The 19,603-nt window shown below is 44.8% G+C and overlaps 1 protein-coding gene across 2 annotated transcripts in view; it reads right to left on the minus strand.

Annotated features, from left to right (window-relative positions):
• Positions 1-396: 396 nt before the first annotated feature.
• Positions 397-19,603, minus strand: part of ALDH1A2 (aldehyde dehydrogenase 1 family member A2) — a 95,669-nt gene continuing 76,462 nt past the window's right edge. The window contains exons 8-13 of one of the 2 annotated variants that reach the window (XM_082648648.1): positions 14,042-14,144; positions 12,202-12,338; positions 10,094-10,258; positions 9,253-9,410; positions 8,867-8,941; positions 397-2,265 (exon numbers count right to left, since the gene is read on the minus strand). In XM_082648648.1, the coding sequence (XP_082504774.1) occupies positions 2,193-2,265; positions 8,867-8,941; positions 9,253-9,410; positions 10,094-10,258; positions 12,202-12,338; positions 14,042-14,144 (711 nt within the window). In that variant the 3' untranslated portion in view covers positions 397-2,192. Of the gene's footprint in view, positions 2,266-8,866; positions 8,942-9,252; positions 9,411-10,093; positions 10,259-12,201; positions 12,387-14,041; positions 14,145-19,603 lie in introns of both variants that reach the window. The other variant, XM_082648647.1, reaches the window with a different exon arrangement.

Consider the following 19,603-nt stretch of genomic DNA (forward strand, 5'->3'; position numbering starts at 1 on the left):
ACTTCGGTAAATAAAAATAAAGCTACCGATACATGCCATCAGCGAATGTGAGCTCTCATCACGTGGTCCATGTTTGTGAGAACAGGCCTGAAGACTCCTCTACATGTTAGCTTTCACAGAGGCTCCTTTGGATGAAAATTGTCATTTCATATGTTTCATACATGGTTATACTTGTTTGCCACACAGAACTGTATGTATGCCTGGATTTTAAACAGTGTCAGAAATAAGGGTCTTGTTTACCTTATGGCAAGAATACCCTCCAAATTCTGCTCAGTATCCAGAGGCAGCAACATACCTGAAAAGCCCAGCGGCTGAGAGAAGGACCTAGATGGACTCGGTGTGACACAAAGACACTGATAAACACAGCCAAATGATCCCGAGGAGTACACAATATAAATGCTTTATTGCTAGCACAGAGGTTTCTTTTTTAAGTAAATTAAACGAAATAAATCTTCATTTTCACATTCTATATTGCAGTTCAAAGGTAACTAGCTGGTTAATGGATATGTTCACTGGGACACAGGCTATAGGAGGAGAGCATGACATTCACACGAAAGAACTCAGAAATGTGGCATCTCTCAAGGCATCTGGCCACTGTCCTTTGTCAATAACAGCAAGGAGAGGTTTCTTTAAAACATCATGAATAGTCAAGGGTTATAAATAGAAAACCGGTATGGTTAGAAAGCAGAAAACCGTTAAATACAGAAGGCTATATATGTGTTGCCCATATTTCATATATTCTAGGTTATGTTTGGTACTTTTAAATAAATGATCTTCATCTAGGTTAGAGAACGAATTGGATTTGGCAGCTGGAAAGAGGGAAAAAGGAAAGGAAGCTGACACTGCCCATGTCAGAGATGGAGCCTTCAGTGGAAAGCAGAAGAGGAACGTGTGGCTGGAGGAAAGGGAGCCAGCCTGCTTCATGCTTCCCCCTTGAGAGGCCAAGAGCAAAAGTGGTGTGTGGACGAGCCACAGGCGTGACAAGTGGAGATCTGGTGCAGCGTGGCAGTCGTGGCACACCGGAACTCTACAAATGGAGAAGGAAACCTCTGAGCCTGGCCAGATTTTCCAAGGTTACTGCCAGTTGACCTAGGGCATGGGAAGCTGAAGTCACACCCACAGCACTGGGACTGGGAGGTGGCGTGCACCAGGGACAGGGACGGGGTGGGGGTGGGAGGCGGAAGAAGCTATAGATTCCAACTGCAGAGATAATTCATTTAGTATGAATTGTCAGCAGTATTGGAAATGGAATTATTTCTACAAGGCACCCAGCATTATCTTTTTCCAAATTCTCAAGCCTGCTCAGATCAGTTTTTGGTTGATTTTAAAGACAAGCTTTGGAAAAGATCAATCCATGAAAAACAACCCACCCCGACTTATTCCAGAATACTCAAGAAGGAATTAAATGCACAGATGCGCGCGCGAACGCGCACACACACACACCCCCCTCTCTCTTACCCCCTCAAACCATGCGGTGATGAGCTCCGAGGCTGTGAACTACACATGATGATCGCTGGAGCTCCATCTCCTGATCTTTCACTCCTGTTATATGTGGATGTAAGAGAGCCAGACTGGGTCAGGAATATCCCAAGTTCTTTCTCCTTAGGACATCTGCAGTGTACCAGCTCCTGGCATTTTCAGTCTGGTCTGGCTCTAACTAAAACCATTTCATGTTTTGCTTTGAAGAAATGGATGACATGAAACGGTAATTTGGCTGCAAAACCTTGGAAAATTGTTCCCGGCCCAAACATCTGCCCCAGATGAGCTCAGCTGAGATCTCCTTGGAGGAGCGGGAGGGATGCGTGAGCAGGGAGAGCCTGGAAGGGGGAAATGAAGACAATGGAAAGGCCACCTTTGCTCACAAGCAAAGTCCTTTGTGACAGAAGGCATCAAATAATACAGCTCCCTCACCCCAGAAAGAAATACTGGGTATGCCCCACAGCTACTCCTCGTGCCTTTGTCCCACGTTCCCCAATGTTTGGTACTGTTAAGGTGATCCCTCACAGGGTGCCAAGAAACCACGCCCAACTGGTTTGCTTTCTTTATGCAGCGAATGGCCTGGCCTACCTGCTGTCATTTAAATCTTAAGTAAGGACTGAGTATCAAGTTTGGGTTCCTGAGAGCTGGGCCCCACAGGGAAAGCAGAGGGGGAGAGTCGTGCAGGCTGGCCTTCACCTTCCTTCTTGGCCATCTTAAGAGTTCTTCTGGGGGATCTTTACTGTCACGGTCTTAACTTCGGAGTACTCTCGCAAACCAAATTCTCCCCTGAAAAACAGAAACGGGCTGTATCAGGTACCAGAGGCCCAGGCAGCTCAGCATGGGCTTTCCTCTTCAAAAACCCTGTTCCAACCACTGGACGCCCAGGATGTGCCTGTGCTCTAATGGCTCTCCTCGAGACCCAGTCCACTTTACCTGAAAGAAAACCACGAGGGTCCTCTCGGCTTGATGTTCTACATTCCTTCTCACTGGTCCTTCGGTTTAATAAGCGGCAACAATACCCAAAGGCCCACCACAGAAGAGTACAGATCACACGCAATGCCTTAAAGACAGAACCCTGAACAAATACCATCTGCGGCCTCCACAGAGTCAGGGGAAAGAGGAAATCAAAACCACGGACGGGAAAGGAATTGGGAAGTGTGAGTCAGCTGTCTCCCGCGACCTGCCCTCGGCCACTTCCCCTCCTGGCTCATGGCACCCTCTGGGGCCTTGATCAGGGATTTCTGTCATCAGGCAAACGAACATTTATTGCACTGTTACTATGGGGCAGCACCGTGCTGGGCCGGGTGCAGGAGAAACCAGATAATCGGCCTGGCCTCTGAGGGGCCTGTAGGTGGCCGGGCCTGAGAGGGGGGAGGGGGAGCCAGGTCACTTGCCTCAGCGGCCCTAGGAGAAACAGCCCCTCCGACCACTGCCTGAAGGGCGCTGGCACGTGGAAAAGCCTCACTGCTACGGTGCAGTGAGGTGCTCCTTTCCTTCACGTCTCTTCTCTCGTTCCTTCTTATTCCTACCTCTCTTTGTCTTTCTTTCTTTTCTCGATTTCATTGTCACATCAAGCATGTTCTCTTAATTATTTTCTGCAAAATACTTGACATTTTCTTCTTCTTTTCTTTTCAAAGTCACTCCTCTGTGAAGCTTCTCCTCAAGTTCTCAGCAGAAGGAGTGCCCCTCCTGCTCTGTGTTCAGAGCACCTTGTACCCACCTCTACCACAGCCCTGTAATACCAGGAGGGAGGGCGGGGGTACTCTGTCTCGCCCACCGATCTGCATCTTCCTGATCTTGCTTTCTGTCCTCCCCCAAACCTAGCATGCGGCCCACAGCATCAGGCTGAAAGAAAGCACTTGATAACTGTGGGAGCGAGGAAGGGGGGGCAGGCTTCTTCCTACCCCCTCTTCCCCAGTTCTACCCTGCTGACTGACCATCTCTGCCAGAAAAAAACATGAAAGAACGCTTAGAGATATATTTGAATAAGAAAGGATTAAGACAGGCCGTTTTTAAAAACAGTCTTATATAAAAGGTATAAAGTTACTGCAACTGGGCTTTACAGCGAAGGCCCGCTGTAAAGGATTCATTCTGCTTCCCTGGCCCGACACAGAGCTGCCCTTGCTGTGCCAGCAGCTCCTCTGAGCACCAGGGCACCTGAGTGGTCGCGCCCCCCTCCTCCCCCACAGCCCCCAGAACATCAGCGACTCAGGCAGCATGCTGCTCTCTCGTCTGCACTGGCCGTTCTGCTTGCAGGAATGGGAAGAATAAGCTTGAGATTGCCCCACTCAGTATGTGGCTCCCTCACCGGCTCTGTCCAGGCTGTCTCTTTATTACCAGCTCAGCTCTGGCTCTCGCTGGCCTTTCTCCTGCCCTTGGGCAGCTGTGCATGTGTCTCTTCATCACGGACATCATCTGCCTCCTGTGTGAAGTGTGGCTACTCCCTTCTTGTTCCCTCGCTTGTGCACACACGTGGGGCAGACCCTGAACCACTTTCCTCCCACTCAGATCTCTAACTAAGTTGTGAGGGATGTAAGAAAGTCTACAGAGCTAGAAACCTTGCTTTCGAGTGTGACTGCCGGATCCCAAATCTCTGGGTGCTCAAAGCAATGGAAAATTCTGGACTGGAGGTGCTCCTCTCTCGGGTCCCAGGCGGCCATCTGCTGCATGGCCGGCACACAGCCTGCTCCGAGATGTTGGAGTGGACTCACATCTGCCATGAAAGGAAAGACTGCCCATGGGCCCAGGCCTCAAGGAAAGCCAATGAGAAGTCTCAGGGCAGCGCGTGGAGCAGAACACTGAGGGTGGGGATCGGCAGACAGGAGTGCCAACTCAGCTCTGCATTAAACTGGCTGTATGACTCCAGCTGACTCTCTCCCTCCTCTTGGCACCCAGTCGTCTCTCTGACATCAGTTCCTGAACCTTATTATACACATACCACCCATGAAGCTTGCTTAAACTGTAGGTTCCCGACCATCTCCCACCAAAGATTCTGTTCCAGTAGGTCTAGGGAGGAGCCCAAGAGACCATGAGATGGGTGACTACTGGACCCACTCTTTGAGCAACACTGCTATAAGGTCTCTGAATCCAATCCCTAACATGGGGATTCTTCAGCTATTTCGCCATCTCATTCTAGGGTCTTTCTCTCAAATCTACTAAAATTTTTCTCAATCCAGTTAAATTCTGTGGCACATAGTTCCATAGTTAAGGAAGAAGTCCACTACTGCACAAAAGGCAGACGTATTGTTATTGACATGCCCCAATCTCTTTGTATAGTCACCTTTCCAGCGGGGCCATGTGTCAGGGCACAGCACATTTAGAAGCCTGTATTCCTGCTTCTTGGCCAGACTAGGTTATATTCCCAAAGATGAACCAAACTCGGCATACGTAAAGGTAAGGTAAGACGTTAGATCTGGGTGTCTCTCAGCCAGCCATTTTAGGAAGTCACTCAGACTCACGCATAAAACAAATAGGGATTTCTGCTTAGGGTGTATATTTCCCTGCCCTTTTCTTTGACTTACAGCAGCATTTCTCAGAGCAGCATCCCCAGACCACCTGCACGAGAATCATTCCAGAAGCTTGTTAAGAATCTAGGTCCTGGGCCCTAGCCCAGATCTACTAAATCAGAATCTCTGAGAGTGGATCGCCAGATAGGCAGGGTTAGAAAGCCCCTCTCCCAGCCTACAGGTGACTTTCTGTGCATACGCAATGCTGTGCACACACACACTGACTCAGAGCATCTGAACAACACTTCTCGTCTTCAAAGCGTGTGTCCTTAGTTTTTAAAATGCTGAGGTTCACAGCGTTCTTTCCATCCCCTAGGTTTGTGATACATATTTTATAGCTTGGACTCTATGACCCCTTGTCTCAGGAGAGCTTAAATGAGACGGAAAAGGATGGGAAGGCTGAAATAGATGGAATTAGCTGGACAAGCAGAACGGAGAGAAACTCAGCCCAAGTCTCTGACCCTGGGAATTAGAGGCCAGCCCATCAGATAACCTGTAGAGGGCAGCCCTCTCCACAGCTCTCTGTGGGGTAGCACTCAGGGGCTCCAACAGCCTTCCTTGGAGCTCATTTCCAGAAAATGCTACTTCCCTTCCCTGTTCCTCTTAGAGGTAGGCAAAGAGATGTCAGGGACCAAAGCTGCATGGAGCCTGCAGGCCGTGAGATAAACAATTCTGTCCAAGTGGAAGGCTAAGCAGAGTTTCCAGGACTGTATTAAATGAGAAGAAGAGTGGGGAACCAGGACAGGGCAGGTTCTTTTATCTGAAGCATTTCCTACCACTCCAGGTCATTTAAGGAAGAGAAAACATGTTTTGGGGGCAAACAGGAACAAAGACTCATATAATTTAGATAAGATGAAGTGAGTCTCATCAAAGAGCACTGCTTCCTAATTATTTTTTAACTGCACTGGGAAGACCAAATCACTACTGTGCCCATGAGACGAGTCGAGAAAGGCCACTGTTCTGTGTGGTTCTGACACAGCCAAACTGTCTCTTGGACCTTCTTTCTAGGCGAGGGCGATGTTTCTGACAGGAAGAGACTGCGCCTGAACAATGTCCCAAGCCCGAATCCTGGTAGGAGGTTTGCCTGTGATGAGAGTCCAGGGCTAGCCTGAGATGAGAAACCATCAACCAGCAATTAGTTATTTCAAGTGTATTTTATGCCCATGATGCACCCTGTTAATGATCTGTAACAGTCAATGTGAGCAGCATTCCCAGAGCCGGCGATGGCCCCAACATTTCAGAGGCTGGGAGAGCACAAACACAGGGGCAGGAAATGAAAGAAGTTGAATGCATCTTCAAAAGTGGAAGCAGAAAGTTAAGGCCATGTGCAAGTTAAGAAGAGATACTTAGAGTACATGAAGACTTTATAAAAGCTGAAGGAATACTAATAACTTAGCAAATAGGATCCAGACTGGGTATGGGTTCTGGCTATAAAGCAAGTGGGAGGTACTGAAGGCCAGAAGCAAAGGTTCAAGCAAGAGCAGTTTCTCCCTTTCTTAATACATTTATTAAGAAAAAGAAGGACTGCCTACGTAACAGTCATCTACTTGATCAATAATGATGATAGTAGCTCACATTTTCTGAAGGTTTGCCAGATATCTTGCTGGATGTTTGGCATACATGATTCTAACATTTAATCCTAACAGCAACTCTGTAGGGTAAGTACTATCTATAATTATTCCCATTTTATAGATGAGGAAACTGAGGCTCGGTGAGATTAAATAGTTTGTCCAAGGCTGCACAGGTATTAAGCAGTAGAGCCAGGGTACATATCTGTGCAGTGTGATTCTAGAAACTCTGCTCTTAGCCTCAAAGCTGTATCTACTTCATGGTTTAATGGCTCGGGACTAGAGATTACCAGCTACAGTATCTGAAGATGTAAATCCCCTGTGCTAGTCATGGGTTCACTGCACTTCCCCCCAAATACCATACTTATTTCTCCCACAATGCCTCTGCTAACTCTTCCCCCACTGCTATCCTGTTTTGCCCACCAACCATGAAAAACTATTCCTCTCTCCTCATCTACTCAAATGTTCCTCTCCTTTAAAGGCCAATTCAAATCAGTATAAGAGATCACATCTAATGGTTTCCTGGACTTCTCCAGCTCACAACGATCTCTATCACCCCTGCATTCCTCTACCACTCCACAGGCTTTTCTGGAATTCTTTTGATTCTTTCAATGTTGTATATTTCATTTATCCAACAAAATTTCAAGTAATTTAATGAGCTGCACCTTCCCCTACAGACCAAGCATCATGCTTTGCACAAAGTATGAATGTGCTCAATACTTTTTAGCAGATTGATTGCGAACTAAGCATTTGTTCAAAAAAGTATGCATTCAGTAATGCCGGAGGGAACAGGCATGGAAGATGTTTCCTCTTATGAGTCACAGGATTTAGAAAACATGGATCTAGCTCCTTTCGAAATGAGGGAAAACGAAAGTTTTTTGGGACGAGGGGAGATGTCAGCTCAGGAAGACCCTAGCTACCATTCATTCTCCGAAAGCAATTCTAAAAATCCATTCGTATGTGAAGTTGCAAATGCAATCACTCTAGTTTTCCACTGCCACAGTCCCATTTTTCAGGTCCTCAGCATCACAAGAGGGCAGCCCAGCTCTGATTCTGACCCGGAAGACTCCTTATACCTGGTTCCCATGCTTCCTTGGCCAGACATCACAGAAACTAAGCCACTAAAATTTAGGTTCAAAGCTCAGATCTGCCACTTACTGGCTGTGAGACTTGGGCAAGCTACTTAACCACTCCAACCCTTAGTTCCTCATCTGAACCATCCGTAAGATAAAGATAAATGTATCTATCCCATAGAATCACTGTGAAAAGCAAATGAGACAATGTTAGGTAAGAAGGCAGAATAAAGCCATATGCAGAGCAGGCATTTAATTAATACCTATTATTGCAAAATCCTTGTAATGGGTCATCTTCCTGTGATCTCTGCCAAAACATCCTCTATACACCAAGAATGTTGGCCATAAGAACGTTGGTATCCCCTCAGCTCCCACAGTATGCCCTTTAAAAACCCTTTGAGATTGGGTTTAAAGCAACCTCTCCACTTGTATCTTCAGCAAGTCTCCTCCATGCATCCTGTGCCCTAGGCTCTGCAGTCCCAGACTCAAAGATCCTATAGGCACTGAGCAGGTGACAGTGAGTGAATTGGGTATGTGTAAAACTAACACAGCCAATATTCAGTTCCCAGAAGCAGGCATGATGGGGAATAGGGAAAACTGCAGAGCTCACAGCTGCAGCAATTTTGCTTTGGGGAATGAAAATAAGCAAGAAATCTAGGTTTTTATGGAAAGTCTCCTCATTTTGAATGTCAGGTAAAGGTTTTTAAATGTTATAAGGAAAAAAAAAAAAACCAAAACATTTCTCTAAGCCAGATTTGTCCCTGGGTGGGCAGTTGGTGACGTCTGTTTTAAACATGCCAAACTCTGTTTTGTGTCTGGACTATTCTGTAGTTGCTATGCCTTCATGCCTTTGTTCTTGCTATTCCCTCTACCTGGAATGCCTGCTCCTAAGAAACTGAAATGTTATTTCCTCTGTAAAGTCTTCTGTGACCTCATCAGGCAAAATTGATTGATTTTTCCTCTGTACTTAACAAGATATTTGACATACTTGCATAATAGCACCTATTACATGGAATTATTGGTACATGAATTTTTCTCCATTCCCACTTAAGGTAAGGGTATTATTGTGTTTTATTCATCTTTGTAATGTGTGCTTTGCTTATACATTTATGTTTTCAACCAAGCGTTTGTTTAGTGAATGGATGAGAGTAAGAGAATTCACTGATGCTGTTGAGTGCCCCTCTATGCTGCTATTCGCAACCCTGTTTCTCTTCAGGCACCAGCAACTTTGGACACTTACATTTCTCTCCCATTTCCAGACATCTTGAATCCCCCAAAGGGACTCTGGGCATTTAAGGCATTGTAACAATTGATCCTGAAAGAAGAAAACATGGTACTGTTAGTGTGTATTCTGCTTACACAGAAACAATAGCACTGGCATGATATTTCTTTTATAAGTTCTATTTTTTAATTCCTTTTTCCCCACATGAAAGTTTTATAATTTAAGATTGACTTTGACTTCCTGATCTACCAATAGGAAGTATCCCTTCTCAGGGTGAAGTCTTCGGTCTCCCCCATCCTTCCAGAGCATATGCTTTTATTTCACGCAGGGTCTGGAGAATTACAAGCCCCCTCCCACCCTCATGGAATGTGTTATGGCCAGAACGAGACTGACTCTGGTCTTACCAAACAGTCCCAGCTTGCATTGCAGAAGACACCGTGAGGGCCTTGTTGATGTCATTAGTAAAGACAGCTGCTACAAGTCCAAAGTCTGAGTTATTGGCTCTTTCAATAACTTCATCCATAGTCTTAAACCTCAAAATTTCCTGAACGGGCCCAAAGATCTGCAATAAAATAGGTTGACCCAACATGGTTGCTTCGCCATCCTTTCACCTGTTTTCTATGTTTCAAGGCAAGTTTATTCTGCCTTCATCATTTAAATGATGTTTAAGTTTAGCAAAACATAACTGTAAAAATATCCCAAACTTTCCCAGAATAAGATTACATAAGTCTACCCTTAGAGTGTAACTCCTCCGCTCCCCCACCCTGCCTGGCAGCACTTGATTCCACAGTGTGTTCTAAAGCTGTGTTCTCCATGATCCCCCAGGCACTGCTCCAGAACTGAGAACTACCGCTCTGGAGAGGTGGCTGATCTGCAACTGGTCCTCTCCTGCAGAAGCGGGAGGATGCTTGGGTGCTTTCTATTTCCTGATTAACAGCCTAATGACCCATATTTGGGGGAACTGAACTGTTGGCAATGTATCACTGAGACCAGTGATTGGCTTTTATGATGGTTCTGTTGGCTAATAACAATTGAGATCATAAAGCACATCACCTGGCCTCCGTCTAGCTTGCTTGCCTCTTTGTCTAACTTCTTTCTTGAAACTGGGGATTTTCATAGCCATGTTTATTGCTATTGTACAATGTATATAAAATACAAAGAACTAAACCTCTAATATTGTCTACTAGAAATGCCCTGGAAACCATCCCAAGGAAGATGTGGCTGCTGTTAAAATCTATGTGATACCTCCTCCTTGGCGATCCGCATGTCGTCAGTGACGTTGGAAAACACCGTGGGCTCGATGAAAAACCCCTTTCGGCCCAGCCCTTTGCCTCCACACTCCAGCTTGGCGCCTTCGGCCACACCACTCTGGATGAGTTCCAGGATCCTGTTGTACTGTTTCTTATCAATCTACAGAAGAAAGTGCCTGATGACTCCAAGTAAAATCTTCTATGAAAATGGAAATAAGCATGTGCTCAAGAATCTCTCTCATTTGTGATTTTTGGCCAAAGCTTCATTATACCTAGTCAAATCATATGGAACTGCTGTTAATTAACCATTTTTGACCTACGAAAAAGGGTAATTTTGTATGGTTCAACCTAATACATCAAGAATTCCAGTGAATGCACTGCTCTGATGATACTGACAAGTCATAAGTACCAGTTCAAGAGTTAAGCAATATTTCTAAATGATGGAGATACTGGCTAATTGATTATTCACTGTTTACATAAGTAAAAATTAACCTTATAGACAAATGAATATCGGGGTATATTTTTATGGAACTACTGTTATACCGTCAGAGGAAAGGATTAAGTCTAAAGAGTGAGAGCTAGCATCCTAGTCCATAAAATAAGGTCATTCTCGCCCCCCGCAAGCCCCCAAGTTATAGACTTATCACTCAATTATTATGGTAAATAAAAAAGAAACCTACATTCACCTGAGTTTGAATTGCTGTTACAACTTCAATCTTCTCTCAAATGGTCCCAAAACTAAGGAGATATTGCTTCTTATCAGGAAAACCCATGCTCTAGTGATCCAGATGAGATCTGGTCTACATATTCCTTTAAAAATTCTTAGTTCAAAACCAGAGTTCTAACTGGAAATATACCTTGATGACCACGGAGAACCTGCAGAGCTCAAGAGTGCAGCCAGCAGGGACCTTTGTGGCCCTCCTCATCCACCACAGTGCATGAAGCATTCAGAGTAAGAGAGAACTATATGGCAGAAGAGAGAGCAGACAGCTCTCCATTCCCTACACAATTACAAACTGCACGTGGTCATCCCAGAGTAGGTCAGGTTGGTGGAGAGAATCCTTGGCAGCTGGTAAAAGTATAAATGGGTTTCTGGGAATGAGAGATACCTGCCCTCCTTGACTGTGGCACCTGTGGGGATGTCTTGACTCCAGCAGTTAAGGACTGGGACTGGGTTCTAGTCAAGATCCATCTTGCCATGCCTGGGTCCTTTTTTGGAGCTGAGAGACTCCAACCTACCCCCAAAGTTCAAGATATCCTTAAGGCAATCCTAATCTCTCGGTTTTTCAAGGATAAAATTTAGAAACAGAAAGAGAAGCACAAGACGTAAGCAAGCAATGCCTCACTGGCTACATTTCCAGCCATGAAGACAGATGAGGAAGAAGAGTAAGGGGTCAGCAGAAGAAGGAAGATGATGCTTTGTCGGGTTCCACCAGGGTGTCTGGTTTCTGTGTTCATAAGAGATTAAGTAAAGAAAGGGCATGTCCAGGACATGGAAGCAACCTAAGTGTCCATCGACAGATGAATGGATAAAGAAGATGTGGCACATACATGCAATGGAATATTACTCAGACATAAAAAGAAACGAAATTGAGTTATTTGTAGTGAGGTGGATGGACCTAGAGTCCATCATACAGAGTGAAGTAAGTCAGAAAGAGAAAAACAAATACCGTATGCTAACACATATGTATGGAATCTAAAGAAAGAAAACAGGTTCCGAAGAACCTAAGGGCAGGACAGGAATAAAGACACAGACGTAGAGAATGGACTTGAGGACACGGGGAGGGGGAAGGGTAAGCTGGGACGAAGTGAGAGAGTGGCATGGACATATATACACTACCAAATGTAAAATAGATAGCTAGTGGGAAGCAGCCGCATAGCACAGGGAGATCAGCTCGGTGCTTTGTGACCACCTAGAGGGGTGGGAAAGGGAAGGTGGGAGGGAGGGAGACACAAGAGGGAGGAGATATGGGGATATAAGTACATGTATAGCCGATTCACTTTGTTATACAGCAGAAACTAACACACCACTGTAAAGCAATGATACTCCAATAAAGATGTTTTAAAAAAAAAAAAGAACGGGCATGTCTGTGATTTCTCTACCTGGGGTCCCTGCTCAGTGGTGGGGTCAAAGGGGCTGCCCACTATGCGCCTCTTAGCCCGCTCCACGCTTCTTCTCACAAACTCTTCATAGATGGACTCCTCCACAAAGATGCGAGATCCTGCAGTGCAGCACTGGCCTTGGTTGAAGAACACACCCTGGTGAGCCTGCTCCACGGCATAGTCCACTACAAGAGGAAACAGCCATGCTCTCAACACTGCTTTGCCTGTGGAGGGGCCTAAGGGACCGACCCTCTTCCCTCCCCAAAGCCCCAGGTGTAATGTCATGCTCACCACAGAGCAGAACTGTGAGCAGCCCAGTGAAAAGCACTGGATTGAGAACACAACTTGGTTCTAGTTCTAACCAGACCCTGACGTTATTGGCTGTGTTAACTTGGACGTCTTCACTTCTTGGAAAACCTTTCTTCTGTAAAAAGAGGGATTAGACCACGTTATCTATAACAGGAGTCTCAAACCCCAATAACCAAAGGGGCTGTGTAGATAATAGTAAAGCAATGTGACAGAGACTCAGAAGGAAAGTACTACCTTTGGCTGTTGCTATGCATAAACATAGCCCAGGGTTGCCAGATTGCCAGTTTTAAGAAAAAACGGAAATCAATATTTTGTGTAATACTTAGAAGTAAACATAGCCATACCTTGCATTTGGCCTATAGACTGCCAATTTGCAATCCCTAATCTATAGGACCTTGCAGCTCTACTTTTAATTAGTATTTTGGCAAATTAAACTGTGACAGCAATGATCGTCTTTGAAGACGCTCAATTTCCTCTATATTTACATGGAATTGTATAGTAGCACATGGTAACTCGTCTTCATCTCATGTGAAAATGAGAGATACTAAATAATACTCAATATAGTATTAATAAATCTGGTGTCTGCTAGTTGCTAAATGACGCACTGACTGAATGAATCAATGTACTGTCAGTGGAGCGCCTACACCTTAATAGGAATTTAGGTACAGAATCCTGATCCTCTTGACAACTAGTATAAAGCTGAAGCTGAACTTGCAAATTCCAAGCTGGGGCTGAGATTCAGGCAATCTGCTTGCTGTTCTCTGATCTCTCTAGTAGTGAAATTGAGGAAGCAGTGCTGCCTGGCAGGATGTGAAGAAGAAAAAGGATGACTGAAAGAGGTTTTGTAATTTCATTCCCTGGCAAGTTTTTCCAAACATGAGGAGCACACCCGTGCAGAGTGGACTAGAGAGCATCCTGCCTGGAGACATGGGGTTTCTAGGTTATAGCTCTAGGCCTCTGTATAGTCCTACTGCCAAGGTGTAATCACCTCCAATTTAGGTCTATTCATACAGAACTGACCATAGTGTGTTGTCATCCTGACTAAAAGCCATGGGGGCAACAGAAAGGCGTGGGGATGGCTAAACAGAGAAGGGGGTGTGGGTTTGGGACAACGTTGGTAGAGCTAGTGAACTAAAAATTTTTAATGATCTACAAAGCCACCAGGCATACATGAGACGTTTCAGGTTTCTCGAATCTAGGCAGAGGTTACATTTCCAGTGTTCAGAGGCTTAGACCACTGCTCTTTCCACTATACAATACCAACCAGGCCTTCACCTCTTCTACCCTATTTTACAACAACACAGAGTCAAAATGGCTTATTATGTCTAGAAAACAAACTCTGATTGTCAACTGATAAGTGGTCTTTACCAATATTATTTTGTCCTTAAAAGGAAGGGTCTAGATTTTTCTCCTTGAATGCCACTTAGCTTCAAAGACCTTTTTCTTAGTGTCCTGTTGAAAGTGGAGATAATAAAAGTGAGCACCGCAGGCCAGTATGCCAGGGCATGTAAGAGATCTGTGGTTGACTTACAATCAGCATCTGCAAAAATAATATTGGGACTTTTCCCTCCAAGTTCCAGAGTTACTCGTTTCAAATTACTTCTTCCAGCTGCTTCTTGGATAAGCTTTCCAACCTGAAAGAAGGGAAATGGAGAAAGGTTTTGCGCACCTTGCAGTTGAGACCGTCAGTGGCCAGAGCCAGCTGTGGGCAACAGTGGGACACAGCAGTAATGGATCCTGCAGGGCAAAGCACCCACCGGATACACAGGAACGAATCTGTGGTCAACTCGCGTGGACAAGAAATAAGTCAGTTGGGATGCAGGTTAATGTCTGTTCTGAAGTGAGCTGGAAGACTGCTTTAGTATCATGATGGAAGGAGCAAGGAAAAGGGAGTTAAACCTGGAATCTTAATCACTGAAAGATTTCTCTAAAAGACAACTAGCAAGCAAAATGTAACTAGAGATTTTCCATCACTGCATTGTGGCTTTTAGCTTTGGACTCTGGCCTCCAGAAAAAAGCCAACTGGCTCCACTTGAAAGACATGATGAGCGTAAAACAAACTCTTTAAGTGCCTCCAAAAATGCCAGGTATGACTTTAATCACATGGTCCAAATATATATATTGATGTGATACCTTTGCTTCTGCCTAGGGCTATAGTAAAAGGATTCCAGAAAGCTGAGGATCTGTCTGTATTTGTGCAGTGCCTATTTATCTAGAATCCAAGCAAATAGAGGCTGAGTTTGAAGAAAGCATTTCCCATTGTGTAGACTCACAATGCTAATAAAATTGAAAGCGTCAAGATGGAAACACGGATGCAGCGCCTAGAGCCCCCTTTCAAGGAAGAACGCGCTGCCTCAGTGCCAAGGAATGCTGTCAGCTCCTTCAGAGTCACCTCAGCTGAAAAGAGCTTCCTTGCCCAAGGGGACGCCCTCCTTCAGGTGTCCCACATCCACCGCCGGATGGTGGCGGTGGTACCACCAGGCAGCTCTGAGAGACCACGTCTGCTCCACCACAGCCAGGTGCTTGGCTGAGGCCATCAGGCCTGCACTGCAGCTCAACTTCCCGTCGTGTCAACTGCCCTTTGGCTGGGACCCCTAATAAATAACCTGCATGGCAAACTCCATCTCAGAAACCCCTTCCAGGGCACCTGGCCTGTGACAGGGTGCTGCCCTATTGGAGGGCAGAGGTCACTCTACGGAAAGTGCTGGGCCACCCTATAGCTCTTATAGGCAGTTTGCCCTTGTTGAGATGAAGACTGCTACTTATGCCTGGAATCCTACTGAAAATAAAGTATTTTAAAAAGCTGGGGAAGAAAAATGCTAAATATATGCTGGACCCCTCTGGTCCCTGCCTGCGATCCTCAGGAAGGACGGGTAACTCCTCAAGCAGTGTAGCAGAGCAGTGGTTAAGAGAAAAGGCTCTGGAGCCTGGGTGTTTTTTTTTTTATTGATTATATCACTTAATGACTGTTTGACCTTGGGAAATTTTTTATCTTCTCTGAGCCTCCATCCCCTCCTCTGTAAATGGAGCTAGAAACAGTATCCACCTCAGAACTTAGGTGTCCTGAGGATGAAGTGATTTAGGGTCGACGGCCCTCAGAACCCAGACTGGCTCGCAGTAAGCGCCTGCACCAGTTAGCCGCGCGCAGGTATGAGAGGCCAGGGCCCCTTCTTCCACGCTGGGCGCAGAGAAATGGAGGTGGCTGTAGGGGGCAGAACCTTCCAAAGCAGGTCTCCTCCCAGGGCCCCTCCACTCTCTGTGCGTGTCAATTACCTCAGGAAAACCCCGAGGAAGCCCTCTGACTTGCCACCAGTCTCTAGTATTGCTCATTAGCTGGGCTAAATGCTTTACATGTTTTTATTGTTACTCTACCTCGTGCCAAAACATTTTTAGAAAATATACTCTCGTTCTGAGGAAATCTAACTTTGGTGAAAAAGTAGTGATGTCTCTGAAAGATGCAGAACACTGTTACTCATCAAAGGTTTAACAAACACCAACATCTGGCCCTAAGGATTAATGGGCAGACATCAGCCCACAGCCAGACGGCCCTTCCCCACTGGGCCGGCTTGTCTCTCTTCGACCTCAAGGTAAACCGCCTAGGAAGATGGGCTAATAAAGGCCCCGTTCTCAGGCAAACATGCTCTCCTGCAAGAGGAAAGTGTGGATACACAAAGGAAACGAGAATCTGGCCCTCCATCCTGGCAAGAGAACAGCAGTCAGGTAAGATTAGGACTGAAGCCTGAGACCCTAGCAGAGGGGAACCCACACGAGGGCAGCAGGGCAGTAACACCATGGGGCGTCCCTGAGGAGGCTGTCGCCTGCAGCTGCCTGTTCTGAGCAATTCTACTGTGCTTGTCTCTCTCTGCCCTGAGGAATCCGTATCAACTGAAGGGGACGCATTTCAAAGTCCAGGAAGATAAAGAGACAAGTGCTTTCTCAAAGAAGATAATCACTGGACATCATGAACATTATTATTAATTATATTTAAAAAACTAGCATTTATTGAGTTGGTTTATATCAGACATTTACATGTATTAATGCATTTAAGCCTCTCAAAAACCCTACGAAGTAGGTATTATCTCATTTTAAAGAATATTAAACTCAGGTTAGAAGTCAATGGATGTTACCAGGTTACCTGGCAGTTACACGCAGAGTCTGCTGGACTCTGTGCAGGTTGACTCCAGGGCCCAAGTGTGGATCACTTCCTCTCCTTCCTGTAACCTCCTCCCAGCACTCTGCCTTCCCTTCTATACTTACTGAGCACCTAATGCATGCCACATACCACCAAAACCTTATCCCTGAAACTCCAAATTAATTTAAAAGTGAGGAGGAATGTCACTTTTTATAGACACAAATAATGATTACAGTTCATCAGTTACAAAAGGTATATTCTGCCTTCAGACTGACATTTGAAAAACAAACAAAAGCAAGGAGAAATCACGGATTTTACACATAGGAAGATGCTGAATAAACGTGTGGAGTTGGTAAAGAGAGTGCCGACTCACTAGCATTACATTTCTGTTAGCTCTGCTCCCTGACATTCATCAAAGTGCTCTATGGGTTGATATTTGTTGCATTAGGAATGTTGTCCAATGATTAGTATTTTCATGGCTACAGTAACTATACAAAAATCTTGCTCAGTCTATGGTCATCAGAGAAGAATACCTAGAGAATAATTTTTCCTGCATGAATGCTTTGCCATTTTTTCCTTAGAAACCAAATTCGTGCTAAACACCGAAAGGCAAATCTCAGATGAATAATGATTTTCCTTTTCATCTTTGGAAGAAGGTCAAGTTGCAGCCCAACCTCAAGAAAGAACTGGATGTGTTATGCTACAGGAGAACCACTTCCATCTGCAGTGGCCTCAGGACAGGATACTCTGAAAAACCCCAGTTGTTCACTAATCCCCTTCATTCAACACTTATTCCTGGTTCTCCTACTATGTGCCAAGTGCAATGCTAGGCACAGTTCCTCATCCACAAGGAGCTCACAGCTAAGAGGATTCCCATGTAAACCTAACAGGTGTTCAATAAGTACAGAAAAATCTGGGCCTGATTTAATATTAGATCTGAACAGTGAAATTATGGTTGTGCAGCATTTTGTTATAACCCAGAGTCAGGCTCCTCTGGGCCTCACCCACAGAAGTGGGCTAGGTGTAAAAATCTTCATTAATTATGTGATTGGGTATCATCATCTGCCTTCCCATAATACTCTCAGTTTGCAGGTCAGACTCTCTTTGGAGAACATATTACTACTCATGAATTCTCCCTGCGCGTGGAATGAGGTTAAGTGACCCTGAAGGGAGGCACTCCTCACTGTTATTACCATGAGGGGGAAAGAGACAATAGGAAGAATAGATGCAACTCCAAAGCAGGGAATTCTTAACAGGAAAGAGTAATGTTTAAAAATAAAGAGCTCATGTGAGAGCCAACTCTTACAAAATATGATAGGTCCTGTGCAAACCAACCTAAAATATTACTTGTACAAATCCCATGCAAAGGTTTCCAAAGTTAAAATCTATGGGGTAGGAAAGTCCAGGAAAGAATGAAGTACAGACATGAAAGAAAGGCCTGGGATTAAGTGACCCATCTTAGATAGAAAAGTAGTAAGTTCCGCGGGGATATGTATGTGCTACGCCAGTCATATTTATACACGACTACAAGGTGGGAGCATGCGGTGAGATAAATGAGGCTGCCAGGATGCACAGGTCTTCTGAGTGGTTCAAGTCAACAGGGGTGGACTTCGTAACACCAAGCCCTATTCTGATAAATAGGCAACCTGTGAGATAAAACAGAGAAATACACAGTTTGAGAAATTAAATCTTGTATGTGAACACAGATTAAATAGAATAAAGCACAGAGAACAAATTTTGACCAAGTTCATCATTATCTTTTTTTTCAAATCAGAAAAGATTTCACAATATACTCTTATTATATACATCCTGTCCTATCTCTGACAACCTAGCTAATTATAATCATAACCAGGTTTATGGATGACAGTTCGGCCCACAGGAGGGAGAAGACCTAGTTACTATAGGTTCTGGCTTGGCCTCTAACTAACCTTTGATTTGGGGAAGCCACTTCACCTCCTTGGGCCTCGGTTTCTCCAACTGATGAACGAAGACACAAACCAAGCAGTTACGCTGGCCCTTAGTACCCCAGTTAGTTGGAAGAGTTAAAAAAGACTCAGGGCCCCTGCTCATTCTGAGAGTCTGTCCAGAAGAATCCAATTCTTCTGGATTCTTCTTGTCTTACTAAGCAGACCTCGCTTTTCATAGAGGCACCACAGCTGCACTGAATGGTAGATAAACCTGATCTTTTTCGGTTTCCCACAAAGAGCTCATTATGAAAGAGTAAGTGATAATGTTCCTATCATGGGGTGTCTTAACTTGGCACTCCCTGCAGAGTCTCTCAGCTGTATCTGTGTACCTCAAACAGGCAAGGGCGAGGAACCAGGGGCTCGCCCACACATAATGGAACTGGGCTAATTCTCAGCAGGAATGTTGGCACAAATCAACTCTGACTCCCATCCTCATTCTGAATAGTCTTCACGATTGATATCAGGAGTATCCCTGGAAGAGCCACAATGTACCAGAATCATGCTCACAGCAATGCAGCAGGGTAGGAAATGCAATTTGGAGCTTTGCATGGAAAATAATTAGTTATACAGGACAAAAAAGACCATGGAAGGCTTTCCGTGCCCTCTTTATTCAAGGCTGTTGCTCCCTGAATAGAGTTTCTAAAGTCTGGTAAAATTTTTCTTTTTATTCATTAGTTAATTACCCATATTTCTAGGATGGGCTTCTTCTCAGAGATATTTCTTTTTCTTGATCAGTTAAGTATACATATTGGGGTGGATTCCTTCTCAGAGATATGCCACCTTTTTTAAAAGATGGAAAACTCTCTAGTAGAGATCTCAGTAAACAGGTTGAAGATGAATGCTTTTTCCAATATATTTTCCTTTCTTAAACCCCAAACAGATTGACTCTGTGCTTCTTTCCTCCTCTCCTTTCTTGATTTTCATTGTGCTACTGGTTCTATGATAGAAATAGAAATGCCCAAAATATGTATAATTGGACATTTCTTGTCTTTCT

The sequence above is a fragment of the Grampus griseus genome (genome assembly GCF_964374135.1).
Source record: "Grampus griseus genome assembly, chromosome: 2".
In the NCBI taxonomy this organism is placed as follows: domain Eukaryota; kingdom Metazoa; phylum Chordata; class Mammalia; order Artiodactyla; family Delphinidae; genus Grampus; species Grampus griseus.